This window comes from Chiloscyllium plagiosum, unplaced genomic scaffold (assembly GCF_037043375.1).
Source record: "Chiloscyllium plagiosum isolate Xiang-an unplaced genomic scaffold, Cpla_swu_hap1 HiC_scaffold_2, whole genome shotgun sequence".
Taxonomy (NCBI): Eukaryota; Metazoa; Chordata; class Chondrichthyes; order Orectolobiformes; family Hemiscylliidae; genus Chiloscyllium; species Chiloscyllium plagiosum.
The window spans coordinates 100956536-100980478 of NW_028270140.1; the positions used below are offsets into that span (position 1 = coordinate 100956536).

The window sequence follows — 23943 nt, forward strand, 5'->3', positions numbered from 1 at the left end:
TCTCCCTAAATCTATGCCCCCTAGTCCTGGACTCCCCCACTCCAGGGAAAAGACTTTTCTATTTACCCCATCCATGCCCTTGATGATTTTATAAACCTCTATAAAGGTCAGCCTCAGCCTCCGACGCTCCAGGGAAAACAGCCCCAGCCTGTTCAGCCTCTCCCTATAGCTCAAATCTTCCAACCATAGCAACATCCTTGTAAACCTTTTCTGAACCCTTTCAAGTTTCACAACATCTTTCTGATAGGAAGGAGACCAGAATTGCATGCAATATTCCAACAGTGGCCTAACCAATGTCCTGTACAGCTGCAACATGACCTCCCAACACCTGTACTCAATACTCTGACCAATAAAAGAAAGCATACTAAACACCTTCTTCCCTATCCTATCTACCCGCAACTCCACTTTCAAGGAGCTATGAACCTGCACTCCAAAGGTCTCTTTGTTCAGCAACATTCCCTAGGACCTTACCATTAAGTCCTGCTAAGATTTGCTTTCCCAAAATGCAGCACCTCTCATTTAACTGAATTAAACTCCATCTGCCACTTCTCAGCCCATTGGCCCATCTGATCAAGATCCTGTTGAAATCTGAGGTAACCCTCTTTGGTGTCCACTACACCTCCAATTTTGGTGTCATCTGCAAACTTACTAACTGTATGTCTTATGCTCGCATCCAAATCATTTATGTAACTGACAAAAAGTAGAGGACCCAGCACTCCACTGGTCACAGGCCTCCAGTCTGAAAAACAACCCTCCACCACCACCCTCTGTCTTCTATCTTTGAGCCAGTTCTGTATCCAAATGGCTAGTTCTCCCTTTATTCCATGAGATTTAACCTTGCTAATGAGTCTCCTATGGGGAACCTTATCGAACGCCTTACTGAAGTCCATATAGATCACATCTACTGCTCTGCCCTCATCAATCGTCTATGTTACTTCTTCAAAAAACTCAAGCAAGTTTGTGAGACACGATTTCCCACGCACAGTCATGTTGACTATCCCTAATCAGTCCTTGCCTTTCCAAATACATGTACATTCTGTCCCCCAGGATTCCCTCCAACAACTTGCCCACCACCGAGGTCAGGTTCATCAGTTTATAGTTCCCTGGCTTGTCCTTACCACCCTTCTTAAACAGTGGCACCACATTTGCCAACCTCCAGTCTTCCAGCACCTCACCTGTGACTATGAATCAAATGTTCTCAGCAAGAGGCCCAGCAATCACTTCTCTAGCTTCTAGGGTACACCTGATCAGGTCCTGGGGATTTATCCACCTTTACGCGTTTCAAGACATCCAGCACTTCCTCCTCTGTAATCTGGACATTTTGCATGATGTCACCATCTATTTCCCTACAGTCTATATCTTCCATGTCATTATACATGAACAGCAAAGTCTCGTTTCCAGGTGCAGTAAGTAATTAAGAAAGTGAATGAAATGTTATCATTTACTATGAGGGGAATTAAATACTCATCACAACTCACTAGAGAAGTGGACTGGAAATCAGTCCCCTCTACTTCCGCTGTTGTCACAAAAGTTCTCGATTTAAAATAACAAAACTCCCCAATTTATTTGATTTTCAAACTCAGCTGGCTAGAAAGTACAGACCAGATTTCTATACTGAACAGGAATTACATTTTATTGCCAGTAATTAGATTCTAGCTAGAGATATACAGGTTAAAACTGTCGGCATATAACACTACTAATTAAAACTCTAACCCCTTACACACGTAGACAGACAAACAGACAGGGAAACGTAGGTTTTGGGTGAAGGAAATCTGGAAGCATGTTCAGTGACTTCTATTCAAGGATTTCTAAGATGATTCTCATATTTTATACCCTGGTCACTTTTCAATCATCTTTTTCCAGATGCTGGTTCACTTATAAAACATCCCTGACTTAATAGTTCAAAGTCACCACTTACACCAATTGCTGAAAGAGAGATGAACTGGTTTCCTTCAAGTTTAAAATGGGTTTGGACAGCAGAGAACAGCTTTTGTGCTGATGGAGATCAAATCACTCTTCTCTCTCTTGTTCCCAACCATACATTGTTTAGTTAATTAAGAATCAATCACATGGTTACTGGAGGCCAAAGGCTTTTGTCATTAACAACTGGTCACTGATCTAAGAATCAATCAACTTCATGTTGCTACCCATCTGTATACAGAGCTCCTCAGCTCTTTTCAAAACATGCAGCAATTCTTAAAAATGTTTGGTTTAAAACAAGTCATTTTTATTTCAGACCATAATTTCTTTTAAAGAAAGCACACAAATGAATAGTCACAATCTTTACATACATATTAAAGTACTGGAAGTTATGTTTTAGTTATACCGGACACAAGTGAGACCATATCTGGTGTGCTCTGTACATTATTGGTCTCCTTATTTAAGGAAATATGAACAATTGTTGGTGACCAGAGGTTTACTGGACTCATAATTGGAATGAGTGGGCTGTCCTTTGAGGAACGGTTGAACAGTCAACGTTTACAAAGAGTTTAGAAGACTCAGAGGGAACTTGAGTGAAAAGGATCCCAAGTGGTCTTGACAAAGTTAGCTGTGGAAAGGATGTTGTTTCTTTGTAGAGAATCTAAAAGTCAGTATCACTATTTCAAAAGAAGCAGTTGCCCATTTAAGACAGAGAAAAGGTGAAATCTCTTCCTCAAAAGGGGCTGGAAGTAGGAAATTTGAAGTGGAGCTGGATAGATTCTTGATAAGACAGGGAAAGAGGAACATGGAGCTGAGATTCCTATGTGGCTTTGCCAAGCCCTAAAGCATATTGCCAAAATGGCTATGCTGCAAATTTATTTGGGAAACAAGATACTGATCAGTTTCATGAATTTGTAACTCAGCTGCCTCTGTTCCCAATTTGGCAGGACCCAAAACTTCAGCCCAGACAGTCCGTAACAGTACCCTGTTTTGTTGACCACAGGAACCAACACTGTGCTCTTAGCGGAGCGTGAAAGGGACTCATCACCAAATGGTTTTAAGAACTGGGCCTTTATGTCAGTGCATACCTGGGGAGAGGATCCAGTGGGTACATGGCTGTTAAGGATTACTGATGTGGTAAGTGTTACTAATTGTTGCTGTGACTTATATTGTAGAACACTGAACATATCCACAGATTTTGATAATAGTAATCAGAGGGATTAGAAGTGAATAAATAATGTTTAAAAAGTACAAGTACTTTACCTATAATTGCAGATATATCACTTATGCAGATATATCACTTATGATATGGTGCTTCGTTAAGTTGAGTGAAATCAACAACAGATAGATAGACAATATAAGACGTCTCATTTGAATGATTCTTTAAATGATGAATGCACTGGAAATTTCATTGTATTCTATTGTAAATGATTTTTTGATAATCTTACAGTAATTGTGTCATAGAAGTGCATGGTATTTTTCAGGATATAGTATTAAACGGTAAGAGATCCTAAGATCAATATATCATACTAAATAACAGGTAAGACTAGATTAGATTAGATGACTTACAGTGTGGAAACAGGTCCTTCGGCCCAACAAGTCCACACCGATCCGCTGAAGAGCAACCCACCCAGACCCATTCCCCTACATCTACCACTATGGGCAATTTAGCATGGCCAATTCACCTAACCTGCACATTTTTGGACTGTGGGAGGAAACCGGAGCACCCGGAGGAAACCCACGCAGACACGGGGAGAATGTGCAAACTCCACACAGACAGTTGCCTGAGGCGGGAATTGAACCCGGGTCTTTGGCGCTGTGAGGCAGCAGTGCTAACCACTGTAACGAAGAAGTAATTTTCTAATTTCACAATCTGAACAAGAAAACTTAATCTTTGAAAGTATACTTAAGAGAGTTCAGAGCACACTGCATTTGTATTTTTTAAAATAGCTTGAGAATCATATATGGACCTGAATTTTCAGTCTGTATTGTTAAAGGATAAGGTTCCCAATGAGGATAGAAAAGTCAGAAAATTGTTCTTTAAGGTAAAACATGTAATCCAACCATGAGCAATCATGTAATTCCTGTAATTTGGTCTTGTTATTATTATCAAAGCTTATAATATTATCTCAAAATGACCTCTTACACTTCACTGTCTATTTATTTATGTAATTAATTGTTCTTGAGTTATGAATATTGCTGGCCCGGTGAGCATTTATTGTCTTGACCAATTCTTTTGGGGTTCTTGCAGCCTTTCATTTTAAATTACAGCAAGTGAGTGAAACAGCAACATGGGAATTCATTCTGAATAAAAAGGCTATACTATATTTCATTTACAATGCCAAATTGGTGTTAAGTATTTATAAATTCATATTACATGAATGAAACCCAATTTATTTGTCATTCTTATTTCATTAACATTTTCTGACTGCAGTGTTCCATAACAAATTGTCAGCAACATGCCTATAGCCCTTGCTGATTGCAATTCCATTTCCTTGTCCTACAGTTTATTTCACTTAGCTTATATATAGTTTGTAGGAGATCTGTAAGAGCAAATGTACAATAGCAAAGTTAATTGTCTGTACTCTCTATGGAGAAATGACTGTTCTCTGTACAAAGTATTACAAAGATACCCAGCTGAGACTGATGCCCTGATTTTCATTTCTTGGGAGCTCAGAGATGGGACATCTCCGAGGTCCACAGATCAAACACAGGAAAACTGGCAAAGCAAGTTAGCTTTTCGATCTGGGGGTGATGGGGCTCCTTGGGAGGTAAGCCAGGCAAATCAAAGTAATAGAGGCTACTATCCTTGGATATGTGCCACGACACTGCTAAAGTTTGGAACAAACTTCCAATAGAATCCACTGAGTCCTAAGAATCGAAGCACCTCTTTCTTCGAGGTTGGTCATGGAGGTTACTCGAGAGCCTTTGGCTTGCATTCCTTGGGGTCAACTTTCCATGACCAATGTTCTGTCCCAAGAATATCACCTCTGCTTTTGCGAATTCCATTTTATTTAAGTTTATCACCAGTTTTGCTTCTCGTAGTCATTCAAAGAGCTCTGCCAATTGTACTATGTGATCTTTCCAGGACTTAGTAAAGATCATACATCATCCAAATAGACTGCCCAGTTTGTTAACCCAGCCACAACTCTACTCATGAGTCTTTGGAATGTGGCAGGGGCACTCTTCATTCCAAAGGGCATCACTTTAAACTGATATAGTCCAAACTCAGAAGTTACAAACTCATAAATTTCTTTCGCCGACTCTGATAAAGGTATCTGTGAGTAACCACGTATTAGGTCCAACTTGGTGATGTAACTGGCTTGCTCGAGTTTCTTGATATAGTCCTCCAATCTAGGAATTGGATATGAATCCGATTTCATAACAACGTTGACCTTCCGATAATCCACGCAGAATCGTTGAGTCCAGTCCGGTTTGGGAACGAAGACAATCGGTGAACTCCACTCGCTCTGGCTCATTGATCATGGCCTCCACCTCCATCTGGACCTGTCTGGCTTTGAAAGGATTAAGCCAATAGGGGTGTTGTTATATCTGAGCCGTATTCCCCACGTCTGCTTCATGTGCAATAGCATTAGTCCTCCCCATCTAATTCTTAAATATGTCCTTATACTGTAGTAACAAATCTTTCAACTGTGTTCAATGCTCCTTAGACAGATAGCTTACCAACCTATCCCACTCCTCAAGGATTTCTTCATTTTTTAAAATCTATTTTGAAGCACATCAAAATCCATATCATCTGGATTTGATTCCTCACTCTGAGGGGCAGTAACTAACACTGTTTCTCCAGTTCTTCCTCTCTAGTGTAAAATGGTTTCAATATGTTCAAATGACATACCTTTTTTTTTCTATCTGGCATCTTTACTAGATAGTTCACCTGACTCAACTTTTTCTCAATTTAATAGGGACTACTAAACTTGGCTTTGAAGGGATCTCCTATCACTGGTAACAGTGCTATCACCTTATCCCCTTGGGAAAACGTCCAAGCCTCAGAGATTTTATCTGCAATCTGCTTCATTCTACACTGTGCCCTCTTTAGGTGCTGTTTAGCTAACTCACCTACTCTATTTAATCACTCCCTCACCTCCAATACATAATCCAAGTGCGAGATCTCTGACTTTGGTCCTGTCAATTTTTCTTTAATTAATTTCAAAGGGCTTCTCATTTCATGCCCAAATATTAACTCAAAGGGAGTAAACTGCGTAGATTCATTTGGGGTATGTCTAATGGTAAACAAAATGATTGGGATACCTTTATCCCAGTCATTCGGGTAGTCTTGACAGCGTGCTCTCAACATGATCTTCAAGGTCTGATGACACCTCTCTAAAGCTCCCTGGGATTCAGGGTGATACAGAGCTGAAAATGTGTTGCTGGAAAAGCGCAGCAGGTCAGACAGCATCCAAGGAGCAGGACAATGACGTTTCGGGCATGAGCCCTTCTTCAGGAATGAGCCATTCCTGAAGAAGGGCTCATGCCCGAAACATCGATTCTCCTGCTCCTTGGATGCTGCCTGACCTGCTGCACTTTTCCAGCAACACATTTTCAGCTCTGATCTCCATCATTTGCAGTCCTCACTTTCTCCTTCAGGATGATACATGCTGATTTAAAGTGTCATATACCGAAGCTATCCATAACCTCCTTAAACAGCCAAGTAGTAAAATTTGACCCTTGGTCCGACAGAATTTCTCTGGGTAGCCCATACCGTATGAAGAAAGTTACTAACTCCTCTACTACCCTTCTTGCCTTGATACTCCGTCATGGGATTGCCTCCGGAAATCTGGTAGACACATCCATTATGATTAACAAGTACTGGTTTCCACTTTTACTTCTCGGGAGGGGACGTAATCAATTATAGCCCGCATGAACGGTTCTTCAAATGCAGGAATTGGCAACAAAGGTGTTCGTTTTATTACTGCCTGTGGCTTACCTATCATTTGACATGTATGACATGTACGGCAAAAGTCAACCACATCCTTGTGCATTCCAGGCTAATAAAAATGTTTTTGTACCTTAGCCTGGGTCTTTCATACCCATAGGTGACCTCCTACAGATAGTTCATGTGCTACCAGTAACATTTCCTGTCTGTATGCTACCGGCAACATAATCTAGTGCACTTCAGCCCATTTCTCCTCTGCACCAACCTGCCGTGATCTCCATTTCCACCTTAAGATTCTATCTTTCAGATAATAACACTCCAGAATATTTTCTGCCTCCTTTTCAGACTTTGCATTCACACACATAAATATATATTTTTTTAATCCTACAGTGTAGAAAGAGGCCCTTCAGCCCAACGAGCCCACACCGACCCTCCGAAGAGTATCCCACCCAGACCCATTCCCCTACATTTAGCCCTCACTAATGCACCTAACCTACACATCCATGAACACTATGGGGCAATTTAGCATGTCCAATTCACCTAAACTGCCATCCTTGGATTGTGGGAGGAAACTGGAGCATCCAGGGGAAACCCATGCAGACACAGGGAGAATGTGCAAATTCCACACAGTCACCCGAGGCTGGAATCAAACTTGGGTTCCTGGTGCTGTGAGGCAGCAGTGATAGCCACAGAGCCATCGTACCATTCTAACCTTGTATCGTTTTGTCTTGCTGTTGCAAGTTGCTTCGCCTTTCAGGACTAAACTCTTCTGTCTGACCCTCTGCCTCCCAGACGTTTCCTGCATGATTACATATCTGCTAACTGAACCTCGGTTCCTTCACCTTTCTCTTTACTTTTCACTTTGTGCTGTGACTTATGCTATTGGGATCTGGTTACCACCCAGTCTAGGAAAATACCAGGATATTTCTGTTTTAACTCCTGAGTTTCTTGGTCTTCCTTGGGCTTCTCCACAACAGGGGTGTCACTCCCACCTTGGACGCTGCCAAATCATTCCCAAGAACAAACTGAATTCCTGGAACTGACATTCTTTCAATCACTCCCACTGTAACTTCCCCAGTCGTAAGTTGGCACTCCAACCTGATCTTGCATAGGGAACGCTAAATTTCTGTCCATCTATCCCACAAATTACCACACTCTCGGTAACAGATCAAAAAGAGTGCATATTTGCTCATCTCTCACTATTAGCGACTGGTCAGATCCTGTATCTCCCAAAATTATAACTTCTTGTCCTTCTCCTCCTGTTCTTTCTGAGTAAACTTTACCCACAAGGTGAATTCTTTGTAGAGATCAGGTACTAAGTCCATACCCAGTCCCTGCCCAGGCTGTGCACTCTCCTGCAGCTCCTCGGCTCTTCTTGGGGTCTCCTTTACTACCTTCATTAATGCCACTGGTTTAGCTTCTTTTATCACATCTTTTCCCACAGTGCCTTTCTTTAACGGCCAGCACTGTGACTTTACATGTCCCACTTTACCACAGTGGAAACACCTGAGGCCTTTTACGTCCTTTCCATCTTCTATGGCTTCTTCTTTATCCTGTAGTAAATTCTTGCCAGTGCTCTCTACTCTTGGTTTCGTAGTGTAGGATCTTCCCTTCTCCCAACTTCTCACCTTCTCACAAGACGAAATTCTGGCCGGAAGCTTGTCTTATGCACCAACATGTATTCATCTGCTAATTCTGCTGCCCATCACTTTGAGATAAGAAGTGTTATTTTATAAATCTTAATGGGAGCTTTATCAGACTAGTATTATAGAAGGAAAGGTAGAAGATAGATTAGAAAAAGAAATTATAAATAGTGGTTAGTTAATTATTCTCTGTTATACTTTAAGAAATAAAATTGTTAATTTTTACTTTACATAGTTCTTGGCCACTTGAATTTTTATAGATTACTTCCTGAACTTTCTGTTCCTCCACATGAATTCTTTATCTTTGAAAGTGAGTTCTTGAACTCCTCCAGTAGAATAATCTCTCGTAGAGCCTCAAAGATCTTATCTATTTTTTAAGCATGCACCCATCTATCAAAATGACCATGTTTAATTTCTTTAAAACTCAACATAAGTCTGATCTGGTTCCTTCTATGGCATTTCTGAACCGCTGTCTATATGCTTCTGATACCAATTCACAAGCACTTAAAATAGCCTGTTTAACCTCTTCATAATCTCTTGACCCCTCATCTGACAGCACAGTAAATACCTTACTAGTTCTGCCTACCAGTTTAGTCTGAACTAGCATTACTAATAAATCCTCAGACACTCCATCTGCCTAGCCAATTTTTCAAATAAAATAAAGAAGGCTTCAACATCCTTCTCATCAGAGTGGCAGAGTTTTGACATATTTATATATATCACTACTTTTTTAATCTCTGTCCTGTTAACTTGACTTTGCTAAGTCGTAACTTCTCAAATTCAAGTTCTCTCTCTTTTTTGCTCAGCTAAGAACCTTCTCTCTTTTTCTTTTTCCTATCTCTCTCTTCTCTCTCTCTTTCTCTCTCCCTTTCTTCTCTCTCTGTGCTCAGCTAAGAAATTTGTCTCTCTCTCTCTTTCCACTTTCTCTCTCGGATTATCTTCTGATACCATTTTCCTCCATTGTAATTTAAGTTTTTCTACCTCTATTGCACTTGTCTGTTTCTCTGACACACCCAACTGTTTGAGTAACCCCTTTACAATTTCAGCTTTACTTTTGTCCTTGGTTAAACCTAAATCTAACTTATTTGCTAATTCTAAAAGTATGGCCTTTTTCTTTCCTTCTGAATTCCCTTGGCAAATTTGAGAATCATCTTCAAATCCCAGAACCTTTTTGCAATTTTAAGATTCATTTTTCTCACTTTTACTTTAAACAACCCCAAGTCACCAAAATTAAACAAATTGTCTCACTTGCGTTTTATTTAAAGATCTAGGACACTAACCTACAAGCGTTTAAATTTGCTGGGGCTTTTTGTACCCCCCATATCTATTCAAACCTGTCTGTACCAGTTCAAATCATGGACCCAAGCCGCAAACTGTTATGACATGGGGTAAACTCTCCTGTTAATTTAAAACCAGCAACACAAAGATTTATCCCATGCAGTAATCTATAAAAATTCAAGTGGCCAAGAACTATGTAAAGTAAAAATTAACAATTTTATTTCTTAAAGTATAACAGAGAATAATCAACTAACCACTGTTTATAATTTCTTTTTCTAATCTATCTTCTACCTTTCCTTCTATAATACTAGTCTGATAAAGCTCCCATTAAGATTTATAAAATAACACTTCTTATCTCAAAATCAGGCACCTGAGTCTTCTTTTCTCCTTGATAGAAGTTTCTGCGCCACAAGTAACTGATCAAAAAGATACTTTTAAGAGAGATATTTTTTTCAAGCAGTCTGGTACATGTTAGGCTTGGCAGTTCTCCTCTCAGCTATTCAATTTTCCCCGGTCTTATACCCACAAAGCATCTGATTGTGTCACTGGCTTTTAAGGTTGTCAATATACTCAATTCAAACTAGATTGGAATTTGGTATTTTTTTGAGTATAATTTAAATTGATTGGCCGAATTCAAATTTGTGTTTTTGTCTCATTGCAACTCAGCAAGTGCTGTTTATTCTGAATCAAATGTTACTTTGTAAATTCTTCAGCACTCAGTGTACTTGCCAAGTCCTTCATTCTCTTAAAGGTACAGTACATTTCTATACCATCAAAACACCTTATAGTGTCCAAAAAACTTGTAGCTGTCAATCAAACTAAAACGAAAGTTACCTCACTATGATAATGTATCCTTGTGAAATCAGTCAAGCGGCATTAGTCCAGTAATAGAAGTCATCAAGCTAATGGTTAATCCCTTGGCAATCTGAGAGTTTGAGAGTCCTTTGAAGGTTTGATTTATTTAATAATTTGAAAGTTCTTGGACAGTTGGAGAGTTCCTTAACCAGCTCTGACTATGTCATCTCTGCGTAATTTTGTTTCCAGGTAGTAGAGATGTCAAAATGAGATATAAATGGAGAGAGCTGATCATTTAAATGAGCAGTTATTTATATGAACTGCAGGTGTTTGAAGCCTGGACCAGCTCAAACCAACTCCTTAAAAATTGGAAATGAATCATTCAGGAATAGGACTTAGAACACTTTTCATCACAATGTAGAGACTTTCCATCATAGCTGAAATCTGGGTGTGAGTGGAATAAATCAACAATCTTATAGTTGTACACTGCAACATCAATTTTGTGAAGTGATATTTTGTAAGGTTGACGATGTTTGTGTGAGTCAAATCATGTAGGAGGAAGTGAGGACTGCACATGCTAGAGATCAGAGTCGAAGAGTGTGGTGCTGGAAAAGCACAGCTGGTCAGGCAGCCTCAGAGGAGCAGGAGAATCAATGTTTTGGGTATAAGCCCTTCATCAGGAAGGGCTGATGAAGAGCTTATCCCCTAAACATCGATTCTCCTGCTCCTCAGATGCTGCCTGACCGGCTGTGCTTTTCCAGCACCACACACTTTGACTGAGTCAAACTGTGGTAAGTTTTGGCAATTTTTCAAACTTCACCATGAGAAAGGACAGCAATAACTTGCTTTCATACTGCATCTTTAACACAGTAACAATTTATAGCAATAAAAAGATCCTCATTCCAAACATAAATGTGACCTCTGTTATATTGTGTGTATGTTTTATGGTTAAATCTTTCCTGAAATTTTCTGCAGTGTCCAGGTGTGTATGATCAGGTAACAAACATTAAGTTGAAGGAAAAATTTACATCAATTATTTGAATATCATATTGATTGAACCATAACAGCAAATAAACTATTTTACTTAAACAAGACCTGTATCCTTTGATCTGCATGTCTATCGGTGATATCTGTATATGGACTGTAGAATTTTATGTTTCATGAATAGATGGATGTGAGAATATTTTTATTAATACTGTTAAAATGCAATTTTCTTTTTGAAACCATGCATATTGATCTGTCAAGTCTGGAAGAATGGAAAACAAAGGCGAAATCATTGACTGGAAATTAATTTTACATGGTACCTCCACCAAACCAGAGCACATGCAGAAGCCAAGGGTATACACTCCTTATAATGCTGTTCAGAATGACAGGAGAGGTGTAGAAACCATGGATGACCTTATAGAGGTAAATAGTATACCGTGAGAATGAGATTAGTTTTCTAATGAAGTACTTTTAAAATCTTGAATAAAACAATTGCAGGGAATGATTTTTGTACAGCAAGTTCTGACATCTAAATATGACCAATCAAAATCATAACAACTTAACTGCTGTAATGTTATGGACTAGGAATGTCAGGAGGAGAGCTTTTTCAAAGGGCCAGCAGCCCCAAATGTCCTTCTTCTGTATCATAGAATTCCATGGTTCTCTGGATATTTTAGTAGCATTATCGAAAAGCTGATCATTGAGCACTTTAAATCCCATCATTTCTAACAGGGAGTTCATTTCATCTTCTAACTACGTAGAGTCCCATAAAACCATAAGGCATAAGAACAGCAATAGACCATTCAACCAATCAAGTCTGCTCTACCATTCAATGAGATCATGCTGATCTAATAATCTTTAACTCCACTTTCCTCCATTATTTCCCTAACCCTTGATTCCACTATTTAGCCTTGAGTATACTTAGTGACCTAGCCTCAACAGCCCTCTGTAGTACAGAAGTCCACAGATTGGCTACCTTCTAAGAGGAAAGATTCCTCTTCATCTCTGTCTTAAATGGCAGTCCCTTACTCTCAGATCATGTCCCTGGGTCTTAGACTTTCCAACAAGGGAAGCAACCTATCAGTATCTCCTCTGTCAAGCCCTTTAAGAATGTTAAATGTTTCCATTCCTCAAAGAATTCTGTTCAATTTGTCAGTCATGATTTCCTTTTCAATGTTGACTCTGCTTGATTTTATTATGTATTGCTAAGTTTTTCTATTACACCCTTTATACCAGACACTAGCATTTTCCTAATGATAGATATTATATTAATTGCCCTACATGTTTTTTGTCTCATTCCTTTTTGGAACTAAGGAGGTACATTGGCAGTTTTCTAATCCTCTGGGACATTTTCTACAGTCTAAGGATTCATGTAAAATAAATACATCCACTATCTCTCTAATGCTTTTATCGCAAAAAAATTGGAGGACCCTATGGAAAATTATATGGTCTAAGTGCACCTAAATCATTTAACTCTGATACTTTAATTAAGAATTAGTGATTGCTGTCCATTCCATCAGGACCTTGTATAATGCATTAGCACAAAGTCATTACAACTATACTATGATTGGATATCGTCTTTTGCAACAGATTTGTGAAATATTTTTAGTGTTTTTTTTAAGGAATTTTTTTTGTGACACATAACCCCACCTGGAATTCATACCAATAATTTGTATATGCATTACCCATGATTTTCCATTGAACAATTTATAATTATTTCCTTACGTAAATGGTAGCTAGTTGTTATATCTCAGTTTAGCTCTCAATTACTAGGACTCCTACAGAATTTGAATCTATTAATTAGGTGGCACTCTTGCACAATATTAAGGAGCTGCTAAATAGAAGTTGTACTTGCCTGTTCAGAGGAATATTAAAAATCTTATAATACTATTTGAAAAATGTATTCATGCAAATTTATTTGAGTCTACTGAATAAATGCTTATGTCGATTGAATAAGTTTGAAGTAAGTAGTTGCAGTATTTAGCATTCTCCATTTTGCTGTTGCAGGATGACATTTTCAGGGACATTGATCCTAGAAATCCATACAGAAAGGGGAACACCAGCAAAGAAAATGTAAACATAGAAGACACTAAAGAAGAAGCGGCCTTACACGCTACTTCTGCTCAAAAGCCATACGACCAACAAAATCAAGATAATAGAGCTCTGCAATTTTTCCATCGCAGTAGGTCCCATGATGATTTGAAATTACCTAGTCAGAACTTCTATCAAGCCACTGGAAAATTAAACAAACAGGCCTATTTGAAAGACTTGGAGGACAGTGAATTAAATGAATACAGTGACCAGCTTTATGATACCAAATCTATTACGCATGGAGATGATAGATTGCTTCAAGCTTTATTAGAGATACTGGCAGAGAGCCAATAATTATTTGGTTGTGGGCAGGTTTTGTGTTAAGTATTGTCTTGGTATATCTGTGATTCTGTGTAAAGAAGTAAATGAATTTGACAAGAAATAATCTTGACAAAACATTTAAACTATATTTTCATTATTTATTTATAGATGGTCTATAATTTTCATAATGTCCATCAAGTATTGTGTGATTATGTTGTTTCATGGTACAAAAATGCAGGCTTTGGACCTGAAACAAATATTAAGACCACATCCAAAGATCAGAAGCATGATACCAGTAAAATATAGTCCAATAGAATCCAACCTATCAGTTAGTTGTTTATAAGCAAATCATTAATACTTTATAAGATCTTTATCATAGATTTTTTGTTAACAAAGGATTTATTTTGCTAATGAGTGCACAGATTAATTAGCCCTAGTTTCACAAAATTGTTGCTTACTTGATTAATTGTTTGATGATGTGGAAAGCTTGACAATTTAATATAATTTTTACACAAAATACTTTATCATAAAAGCAACTGTCATTTGTCTTGGCCATGATTTTTGTTGTTTGCATCACTGAGTTCCAACCAAATGGCCAAGTCCCTGAGTAATTTACTGTTTTGATCTAGTGATCTGCTGTTAGAGTGAATTTTAATTCAGCTGTTCACTAAACAAGAAAGGTGTGTCTTAATCATGAAGTATTCAGTCTCAATGGAGATAAAATCTTCCAATTTTCCAAAATTAGAGCAATGGATGTAAATTTAAGAAAGATTCACAGTTTGATGTAGGCCACAAACCAACTTTGGGCATGAGTAGAAACTACATTATAATTCAAGGAAAAATTGGAATCAGTACATATACGAGCTAGACAGCACCAAATATCATTGATTAAGAAGTGATATTTTAACATTCATGAATATTCTAACTCGTTTGAGGTGAAAATCATTTACACATTCAACAGAATTCATTTTTATGTGCCAATGTACAAATGTCTGCTAACATAACAAGTGTTTCTGTTGTTAAAACTACAATTGGATTGCTCAACCAGTTGGCACAGTACCTTCACACATCTGTAACTTGGAGTCAAAATCTAAACTGATGGGAAAATAATTTTCTTTCTCTTCTCTCTTTTCTGTTGGAAGGTTCTACGTAAAATGAATTGTCAGTCCCAAATACTGTTTAAGGAACTAGTATAATCCTCCATACTCTGTGGCAGTAATTGATATTATCCAAGTTAGCTAACACAAAGCTATCAAAACATTGTAATTACAATTGAAATGCTTCACTGCAGTGAGGTTGAGATTCAGACACATCTTAGATCTAAAGTTAGTTCCTATTTACATTGTTAAAAATCACACAACACCAGGTTATAGTCCAACAGATTTATTTGGAAGCACTAGCTTTCAGAGCGCTGTTCCTTCATCAGCTGGTTGTGGAGTATACCGATAACCACTTGATGAAGGAGCAGCGTTCCAAAAGTTACTGCTTCCAAATAAACCTGTTGGACTATAACCTGGTGTTGTGTGATTTTTAACTTTGTACATCCCAGACCAACACCACCAACTCCAAATCATGCCTATTTACGTTGCTACAGTGCTGATCAGTAAATGTTTGATTACTGACTCTGGAGACCAAATATGGAATTTGTTTCAAAATTCAGCACCAACAGCCATTGCCTTAATAAGCACATAATTCATTTTATATTGTCTTAATTGAATAACCTGGATATCACATTTGACTGGTCCATGAAATATGAGATGAAATAATCAAGATACTAAGTGAGAAGTGGTTTTGCTGGTTTTCCAGAAGAAGGTTTACAATAAGTATAACTTCATAGAGGAATAAAAAGAAACCCAACCAAACCACTAGAGCATCTTTGCAAATGTCAGATTTTGTCAGTCTAGAACTATTTATGTCTTCAATCAGTTTCTAAATTTCTCAAAGTTTCTTGCTGGACCCAGTTTTACTCTGAATATTCAAAATTCCTTTTATTTCCATGATGAAATTAAAGCAGCTCATTATATTAGATATGCACCATCCATAACACTTTAGCAAGCTAGGAGATAAAATGGTGGAAGGTTACTGTTGGGACAGATGGTTACTTGAAGTAGTTTTGACATAAAATGTTGACTAAAAATTTCCAGCAGAACAGCAAATTTATCAACCAGCACAGTACGTTAGTAGCTGACAGCAGATGGTGTTCAGGTAACTTATTTAGCAGCCGAGATGAGTAAGGACATTTAGACCACATCTCAGGGCATGTCCTTCTTGCAGAAGGAAAACAGAGTTTAAAAATGAAAGTTGTGGGTCAGTTGCTGGTATGCTCTACAGCATGACAGACTATAGTCAGTGAAAGCAATATTCATGGATATGTGTACATATTTGCTAAAATAAATTTCTTGCAAGAACTGTAAGGATTCTATGAATCTATGAAAAAAATGTTCACAAGCACACACAAAGATCAGACAGATGTATGTAAAAAACATATTGATCTATTTATCTTGTCAAAAGATGGGTAAAGAATAAGATTATATGTCGGAGAATAGTAGTGAATAAAGAATTGACTTCCCTTGCCTGTTAGCTAAAATAGAAGTGCTCCTTTGTGAGAGACCTTGAACTTTCACTTCCTTTGGCAGGAATTTCCATTCTGGAATAACATCATGGGATAATTCATGCAGGCCCTCAGTGGTGATCTCTTTCTAATAGAATCTAATGGCTTGGCAATACTTCCTGCCAATTTCTCATTTGCTGGAGTTGGAAAGTTGTCATGCAGCATGTTTATGAGGCCTGGTCATGAACATTAATTGAATAGGAGTGCTGTCAATCCCAGACAGACAATGGTTGATTTCACAATGTTACTGTCAGGAATGAAAATCAAGCTCAGTGGAGAAAGGGATATACTTTTTTTTAATACCAGCAATTTTGTTATAAAATGCAAATTATTATTTACAATACAAATATAACAAAATATGATTCAGTTGGACAGCACAGATTTACATGGATGTTGCCAGGGTTGGAGGATTTAAACTATAGGGAGAGGCTGAATAGTCTGGCACTGTTTTCCCTGGTGTGTTGGATTCTGAGGGGTGACCTTATAGAAGTTTATAAAATCGTGAGGGGCATAGATAGGGTCAAGGTCTTTCCCCAAGAGTAGGGGAGTCCAAAACTAGAGGGTATAGGTCTAAGGTGAGAGGGGAAGATTTAAAAGGGACCTAAGGGGCAACATTTTCACACAGAGGATGGTGTGTGTATGGAAAAAGCTGACAGAGGAAGTGGTGCAGGCTGGTACAATTACAACATTTAAAAAGTATCTAGATGGATATATGAATAGGAAGGGTTTGGAGAGATATGGGCCAAATTCTGCCAAACGGGACTAGACTAATTTAGGCATAGACAAGTTGGACTGAAGGGTCTGTTTCCATACTGTCCATCTCTGACTCGATGACTCTATGATACTTCATGTAGCTGTATAGAAGTCTTAATGAATTTTTAGAATTTAGATAAACTATAATTTGTTAACTTCTGCATAAAAATATTTCCCAGCTCTGGGAATTTGTAATCAAAAAATCATCCAACACGTAAAGTTAAGCAATCGAGTTTGTGATTCCAATTAAAAAATTATTATTTATTACAAAACAACATCTTGATAATTACTGTGATATGTTATACTATAAATCATTGATAAGGATGGCTCAGAGAGTAATGTTTCTACATACTATGAGTTAAGTTTTTCAAAATTAAATTTAAAACTAGTTTGTATTCAAGGCATTGACAGAACATATAGGAACAGGAGTGGGCTACATTGGCTTGTTCTACCTTTCAATTAAATCATTATCATAACAAATCTAACAACTTTGCCTAATTACCCTTAGTTCCCTGACATAAGAAAAATCACTCCATCTCAGTTTTGAAATTTGAAATTGATCTAAATTCATCAGATTTCTGTGGAGACAGTTTCAGATTTCTGTGACCTTTTATGTGAAGAAATGCTTTCTGATATGAGTTCTGAGAAAATGTGATGGTAAGAATTAAGGAAGTCTCTTGTAGACTATATCTTTCTTATTCATTGAATAAACCTACATCCCATTATTCACTATTTGTTCTCTACTTATTCAATTGAATTGTTTTATAGTAATTTATAAAAACAGTAAAAATTACAAAAATGTATTTTTGAACACCTATGAATGCTGTAATCTTATCCAAACAAAATCTACCAAATGTATTATCTCGTATCTTATTACTGCTCTATGACATTTTTTCCCAGAATTTACAATTATATTCAGAGGCAATCCTATCGTGCAAACACAATCAATTTTTACAACTTTAATCAAAAAATACAATTCCTTTTTTTTGTTCATTGGCCCATTCCTGGCATCAGATTTGCTAACATACTGGAGGTCAGGAACCTTTACAATTGTCAATATGCCAATAACACAACCATAGTTTTACTAATCCTTTGCTGAGGTTTGTAGTGTCTTCCTGAGGTTTGTTTTTAAAAATTAGATCTTTTTTGAAGTGTAAACATTCTGGGCAAAAACCAGCATTTAATGCACATCCCTGCTTTGCCGTCAGAAGGTTGGTGTGACCTATAGTTAGGGATGGCCTTGCTAGCATTTCTCCCATTCGATGAACAACATTTTTAAAAACCTTTTGGAGAAAAAAACTGCATTTGTTTAATTTATTTTGAGAAACTTTGTCACAGAATACGCACTGTTCCCCTCAGTAGTACAGTAGAGACTCCTTTTACCAATTTTGCTTTAACTGGAATATATTAAAATATATTAAATGGAATTGGGAAGTTTCACATGAATTTGACATCTTTTATAAAAGGAATCAAGCAAAAACTACATAAATTATTGCAAAGTAAAATGGCATCCTAGCATTTTGTGGTGTTGATTGCTTAGACCATTATTAACAATGCTTACATCTGAAAGTGACATATGAAAAGAACTGAACAGGGAAACATGCAGGCATCACTCAGAATGCCCAAGTGCTGACAATGGAGCTCTATTTTTAAGGCACTGGTGCTGATTTAAGAGTACAGTCTACATGCAATCATTTCTTGTAATTGTGTGGTTTTGATACGAATTTTATGTGGTCTTGTGACGATCTTTAAATAACCCAGTTCAAAGCTTTTTGATGTTGTTAGTGTAGGACGTGAAGTGATGAAAATAATAAAAATCCAACTGTGCATGAAATGTGCCTCTAAAAAGTGATGCTAGGTGAAAATCTAAAATAAAGAATGGCAATAGCAGATGAAAAGTTAAAACGTATAAGATAAATTTGAGAAGTGGCAATCAAAGCATTGGTGAGAATGGACTCCAATGTATTACTGTACTTGACCTTTTGCTGCATGATTGTTCCTTGGTTACATTGCTAGTGATTTCTTTTATTCTGGACACATATACATTTCAGAAAAAAAGTACTGCAGATGCTGGAAATCTGAAACAAATGCAGAAAATGCCAGAGGAAATAAGCATAACTGGCAGCATCTGCAAAGGCAGAAATACAGGGGTTACATTTCAATTTGAGTTCAGAAGAGGAGTCATATTGGACTCAAAATGTTAACGATGTCCCTCTCGACTGCTTAGTTTGTCCAGCACTTTCTGGTTTTGATATAAATTTTAGAAAATGATTCTGGAATTTTATTCACAAACTAATGTACACATTAACTCAGTATAAATATTGCCCACTTATATATCCATATATAATAATTTTATTAATGGTTAACAAACTAGAAGCAGATATTTTAATTGACGATTTCTTGTAATCTTGAATTGACAATAATGTAAATACGTATGGATGAGGTTATTACATAAATCATAAACTAAGTTGATTAAAAAAGGTTTCGTCACCAGACTAGAAGTCTGCTTTCTCATTAGAGGAGACTGGTAGTGGTTTAACCTAAGGATCACCATATCACCAGTAAGGGGAGAGATTGAGGAGGAGTGGCCTTCATGATAATTTCAGCGGGAATTGCACCAACACTGTTCGTATTATTCCACATTACATACCAGCCATCCAGCCAACTGAGCAGAGAATACAATCTTCTTGCTGGAAATGCTCAGCTGTTCTGGCAGCATCTGTGAAGCAATAACAAACAATGAAATATTTCCATTTTCAGTAAAGATATTCTGTCATGTGAGATTCATGGCACTGGTCCACCATGGCTTGGAGCAACATCTCCCATGCAATCTTCTGCTCTTCACCTAGTTTACTGTGCACCCAAGTTTGTCAGTGCTTTTCTCATACAAGCATCTAGCAGGAGAGGCAGAGGTATTTACCACTCCGACAGCACTGCAACATCCATACCACTAGCACCATACTTAAAGCCCAGTTGCACACCACTTGAGGCTGAAACCTGATTCCTGAACTGGCTGGTTTATACATTCAGTTTGGTAACTAGCATTCCTTTTTTTTTATTGAATACTGATTTCTAAACTGGCTGATCTTTAAAGTGTGCAATTCAGTTCTCATTATGGAACTATTATTTCAATGGCTGGTTACTCTTTTCTCTTTTACTTTGAGGAAGTGACAATGTTGATTTTGTGGCAGGGCTTAGCCCTTGCATTTTGGTTTTTGTTGTTTTGTCTTTTCATTTGATTGTGTTTTCACTTTTTTGGTGTTTGGACTGAGCCCTTGTTAGAAAATACGTTTTTCCAGATGAGCTGTTCCTGTGGGTAGGTCTGGCCCTTGTTGGTAGACTCAGCCTCTGTAAAGACTGAATATCTCTATGCGTGCTGGGAGGTGTGCATTTGCTGTGTCCTAGAGTTTGGGAATGGACTCTGCCTTCAGGAGTGTACCAAACCCCTGTGAGTTAACTGCACCTTCACAATGTACTTTGATCCTGTGAGTGGGCCTGGTTCTCTGTGGATAAACCAGGCCTCTATAGAGACTGAACATGTGCGTGTGTATATGCTGCCTTCAGGAGTGGACTCTGCCTTTGGTTGTGGACTCTCTCTGACAATGCATACTGCATATTGGAGTGGAGTCAATGTTCCTGGGAATGGACTCTGCATTTTGAAAAGAACTGTTTATGGAAATGAACTCTGTAACAGAAAGGACTCTGTTTGTTGGTAATTGGCTCTGTCTTGTTGCTTGTTGGGTTTATCACATAGAACATAGAACAATACAGCACAGAACAGGCCCTTCGGCCCACGATGTTGTGCCGAACATTTGTCCTAGCTTAAGCACCCATCCATGTACCTATCCAATTGCCGCTTAAAGGTCACCAATGATTCTGACTCTGCCACTCCCACAGGCAGCGCATTCCATGCCCCCACCACTCTCTGGGTAAAGAACCTACCCCTGACATCCCCCCATACCTTCCACCCTTCACCTTAAATTTATGTCCCCTTGTAACACTCTGTTGTACCCGGGGAAAAAGTTTCTGACTGTCTACTCTATCTATTCCCCTGATCATTTTATAAACCTCTATCAAGTCACCCCTCATCTTCGCCGTTCCAATGAGAAAAGGCCTAGCACTCTCAACCTATCCTCGTACGACCTATTCTCCATTCCAGGCAACATCCTGGTAAATCTTCTCTGCACCCTCTCCAAAGCTTCCACATCTTTCCTAAAGTGATGCGACCAGAACTGCACACAGTACTCCAAATGTGGCCTTACCAAGGTCCTATACAGCTGGTAGGCCATCCTCAGTGCTGACCATCCTAGCAGGTATTGGAGCAGGCTGTCCTAGAGGTGGCTGGAAGGTGTGACTGGTGGTTAGGGAAGCTGGAAGGTAGGTAGGCCGTACTGATTGCTGTTGTTCGGGGGGTGGGGAAACAGGACAGGCTGTCTTTGAGGTGGCCAGAAGGTGTGTCAGGATGGACCAAGGGCATGGTGCGGTCCGAAAGCCAGAAGAGGCATGGGGTGGGCTGCCTTAGAGTGGCTGGAAGGTGGGAGGGACTGGTGGTTTGCTTGAGGTGGGGAGGGTGTGGGGTCTGCATTGCTTCTTATTTGTTTGGACTGTCTTGTATGTATTTGTTACTGTTACTTTTGTGATTTACTGAAAGTGGGATTTGAGGTTTGTCCTCATTTACCTGATTGTATGGTGGTGTTTGGGGCCTAGCTTTGCTGCCCCTTTCTCCTGTAAATTACTGTTTCTTTTATACGGGAAATCAGGTTTTCCTGATGAAGGGCTTTTGCCCGAAAAGTCGATTTTCCTGCTGCCTGACCTGTGCTTTTCACTCTTGACTCTAATCTCCAACATCTGCAGTGCTCACTTTCGCCCTGTTTCTTGTATACGTCTGTTCATATTAACTAACTGTTTGTAATTTTGTACTGGTTAATAAAATAAAAACCAGGAAATTAAAATCTACTCAGTTCAGGCAACTGACTCTGACTTGGCTGGCCACAGGCAGTGTATTTGTGCACAAGTAAATAAAAGGGGACTTGGTGACGGGATCTTGGCCTCTCTGCAGTTATTTAATGCTGTGTGCCCTCGGCGCTGCCTCATTGTTCGGTCAAAAAAACTCCCCAGTTGCACAACATCTTGTGTAATTGTTGGCTTTCTCATTCCAGAAGGAAAATAGCCCACAATGAAGCAGAAAGTGTTAAGAGGAGTAGTGAGCTGAACCATATTTGACCTGACACCCCTTATGCGGAAAGGATCCTGCTCTGACCACTGAGCATGGCATGGACTGGTATCAGAGACTGCCACTAACATAGTGTTGTAAACCCCTACGTGAAGGATGTTCCACTTTACTGGACTGAAGCCCACTGACAATTGAGGCCAGCTTGTGGCCTTGTATCTGCATTAAATAGTATGTCCAGGCAGTAATAATATGAGCTGAAAATGTGTTGCTGGAAAAGCACAGCAGGTCAGGCAGCATCCAAGGAACAGGAGAATCGACATTTCGGGCATGAGCCCTTCTTCAGTAATAATATGAGCCTGGTATCTCTGGCTAAGGAGGAAATGCACAATAAGATGAGGCAAAACAATATGGGGAAACCTGTGACCATCCAGGTTGCCCCGCAATGACTGACCCCATGACAGCAAGTGAAGAGCTCAGATGCAGCCTGATTCAGACAATGGGCTGATTATATGACCCTCCAGTGTCATGTCCTTGCTGCAGCATCATAACAATAGTAGCTGATGCAATCCAAGGTACAGCAGTAAAGTGTATGAGCTTTCAGTGTCAGTTGGAGATATATCATGGGAGGTTATGGAGGCTGGCACATCTCATGGATGACAACTCTCACTGTGGCAAGTAATATATGCACTTAATAATTTTCAGCTACCTCCTTCCCCCAAACTATTAACCTTTCTTTCCCTCCACACCACCTACTCACTCACTGTGGTAGCCTTATCAAAAACTGCTTTTCCTTCCACTGCCATGATACTCAATTCCTCCATTTATTCATTGCCCACCCCTCAACTGATATGCAAAGTAACCCCAACTAACCTACTTGTGAGCATGGCACACTTGCACTTGACTGTGGATCTGTTACCAGACAGTAAGGACACGGATCCCTGATTAACTATTGTTGTGACACAAAGACAGGTACCAAACCAAATCAGTCTTTCTACATCTTTATTCACAACACAGTAGCGTTAAGCCATTGAAAAATGCCATCCTCCTGTAATCTAATGGAAAACTGCGGCGACATAGTTATCAGTCGAAGTTCAACAGCCATGGGAAACAGATGGGAAATTGTGCTAACTTCATGAAGACATTGAATCAACTTGCTGTAAAAGGGGAAATTTAGACTGCTGAATAAAGCAATTGCCTAATGCTAACAATGGAAACAGATGTCTCATACAACCTTTGGATAAGTGCACTCAGAACTGAGGGATCTTATGCAAGGGAGGCATGACATCAAACAGTCTGGAGGACTGGAGAACAAATTAATGAAGACATCAACAGTGACAATTCTAGACAAAGAAACAGAAGATTCTGACTTTGGTTCGCAAAAGAATAGATTAGTTGGCATGAACTTGGCCAGTTTGCCACATACGGGTAGTATCTAGATTCTAGTCAATCTGTTATATATTGTGTTGATTGGGTGCTTTCTAAGAACAAAAGAGTTGCTAATACTGTATAGGGAAATCGTATTCAATTCTGATTTGCTGTC

The 23943-nt window shown here is 38.7% G+C and overlaps 1 protein-coding gene across 1 annotated transcript in view; it reads left to right on the forward strand.

The window, feature by feature from the left end:
• Positions 1-15316, forward strand: part of pcsk1 (proprotein convertase subtilisin/kexin type 1) — a 79896-nt gene extending 64580 nt beyond the window's left edge. The window contains exons 12-14 of the mRNA XM_043709690.2: positions 2924-3057; positions 11776-11937; positions 13522-15316. Coding sequence (XP_043565625.2) covers positions 2924-3057; positions 11776-11937; positions 13522-13899 — 674 coding nt within the window. The 3' untranslated portion in view covers positions 13900-15316. The remainder of the gene's footprint in view (positions 1-2923; positions 3058-11775; positions 11938-13521) is intronic.
• Positions 15317-23943: the final 8627 nt, after the last annotated feature.